At 51.8% G+C, this 2,212-nt stretch overlaps 1 protein-coding gene across 1 annotated transcript; it reads right to left on the bottom strand.

The window, feature by feature from the left end:
- Positions 1-944: 944 nt before the first annotated feature.
- On the bottom strand, positions 945-1,889 carry LOC128949433 (olfactory receptor 49-like). The gene is given in 1 exon segment (XM_054294294.1): positions 945-1,889. A coding segment is annotated over 1 exon segment (945 nt).
- Between the last annotated feature and the right edge of the window lie 323 nt (positions 1,890-2,212).

Genomic DNA, 2,212 nt, shown 5'->3' with positions numbered 1-2,212 from the left:
TAAACAGCACGGGAGCCCTTGGGAGAAGCTCGGAGAGCTCCAACCAGGCTCTTTAGGGCGCGGGTTGCGGCCGGAGTTTTAGGCGCGGGACTGTGTTCTGAGGGGCTCTGGGGCCGCGGGGGACGAGAGGAGATGAATTCCCAGAAGTGGCTGTACCGGCCATCTGTGGGGGTGGGAGCACTCAGGGGTTCGGGGGTGCTTATGGGAGTCCCGAATGGGCGCTCAGGGGGCACTGTGGGATCCTGGAGGTTCTGTGGAGCGCGGGACATGATGGGCGTTGTTGTTTTGGCTGCAATTGGGCTCAATCGGCCCGCGGGGCATGATGGGAGTTGTAGGCAAAACCAGAAAATACGGCACCTACCCTAGGCACCCCTCTCGAGGCCCCGACCTCTGGCGCTGAATGGCTGCAGGCTGTGATGGGCGGGAGCCTCGGCAAATGGGAGGCGGTGGAGGCGGGAGCAGCCAATGCACCCTCTCCTGTCCCTCCCAGTACAGACCAGTCCCTCCCAATACACCTGAGTTCATTCCCGGTCCCTTTCCAATTCCCCCCAGTCTTCCCCACCTCCTCTCAGTGACTTTGCGATTCCAAACCTAGACACTGGGGCTGCTGGCTGTCCCAGGGAAGGAGCTGGACAAGATGTCCTTCGCCCAGGAGCTGTAATTTGGATTGTCACTTGCCGCTGTTCTTCTGAACTCTTCTCTGTTACGCAGATTGGCCCTTAATGAGCTGGTGGCTCTCCAGTAAATGGTCCTGGGAGCAGCCAGGGCAGAGAATGAACTGAGTTTCTCCTCTTGCCATTGTCGGTGCCATGTCTGGGTGTGCAGATGAGTCTCTTATCTCTTGACCTGAGGCAGCCCTGTTTGGAGGCTGCACTCACAGGCACTGCTATTGTGTAACAGATGACACCAGATTCTTGGGATGGCTTTCCAGAAATGCACCATGGTTAGGGGAAAAGCTTTGTTCTTGCCCTTGCAATGGATTTGCTCAGGGCCAGGATCACAGGTTTGTTCCGAAGGCTGTAGATGAATGGGTTTAAGAATGGGTACAGGACTGTATTCAGCAGAGCTACAATTCTGTTGGTGCTCAAGGAAACAGATTCTGCAGGACGTGTGTAGAGATCAATGCAGCTCCCGTAGGCAATGGATTAGGTGATGAGATGGGAAGAACACGCAGTCAAAGCTTTCTTCCTCCCAGAGGCTGCTGGAAGATGCAGAACACAGAAAAGGATGCAGATGTAAAATGCCAGAGTCAAACACAAGGAACCCAGCACAACACAGGATATGAAGACAGAGTCTATTTTCCAGAGCAGGCTGGTGTCAGAGCAGGACAGTTTGAACAAGGGAGAGTTGTCACAAAAGAAATGGGGGATCTTGGAGCCACAGAAGGACAGCTCAGAGAGGAAGAGCAGCCGGTAGCTCAGCAGGGCAAAGCTGAGGATCCAAGCAGCAACAACCAGGCGGACACAGAGCTGAGGCTTCATGATGGCAGCATAGAGCAAAGGTTGGCAGATGGCAACATAGCGGTCAAAGGACATGACAACGAGCAGCATGAACTCTGTGCAGCCCATAGCAAAATAGAAATAGTTTTGGGCAAAGCAGCTGCTAAGTGAGAGAGTGTTCTGACCAGAACTCAGCATCACAAACAGTTTGATGCTTGTGGAGGATGTAAACCAGATTTCCAGGAAGGCCAGGTTGCTGATGAAAAAGTACATGGGAGTTTGCAGGTGGTGATCCACACACACGAGGAAAATGATGGTTGCATTCCCCATCACTGTTGTCAGGTACGTGAGCAGAAGGACCAGAGAGAAAAATACCTGCAGCCTTGGATCCAGCTCTGGAAAACCCTCTAGGATGAACTCAGTAACTGCTGTTTCATTTTCTGGTCCCATGCTGAATTCCAGCTCATCCTGCTGAGACAGGAACATGGCAAAAACAAGTGGGAAAATTTCACAGTCTGGACAAACATTTCTATCCTTCCTTCTCTGTTTTTTTCTTTTCCTGCAGTCTTGCTATAGAGCACAGAGATCGTGCTTCAAACAATTCTCACACCCTGATTGTTCTGTTTACCATTTCAGGTAGAGATGCCAGGGGTTTATTGTGTTCTTTCTACCTTTTCCAAACACACCCAAAAAGTTCTTTCACCAGAACAGAGGATTCTAAAGAGTTCTTGGCTATTTCCCCCCTTTCGTGGGAAATTCCCAGCTCACTCAGA

This window comes from Melozone crissalis, unplaced genomic scaffold (assembly GCF_028551555.1).
Source record: "Melozone crissalis strain CALT ecotype California unplaced genomic scaffold, PUWL_Pcris_2 ptg000231l_1, whole genome shotgun sequence".
In the NCBI taxonomy this organism is placed as follows: Eukaryota; Metazoa; Chordata; class Aves; order Passeriformes; family Passerellidae; genus Melozone; species Melozone crissalis.
This window is presented reverse-complemented; position numbering and strand designations above follow the sequence as displayed.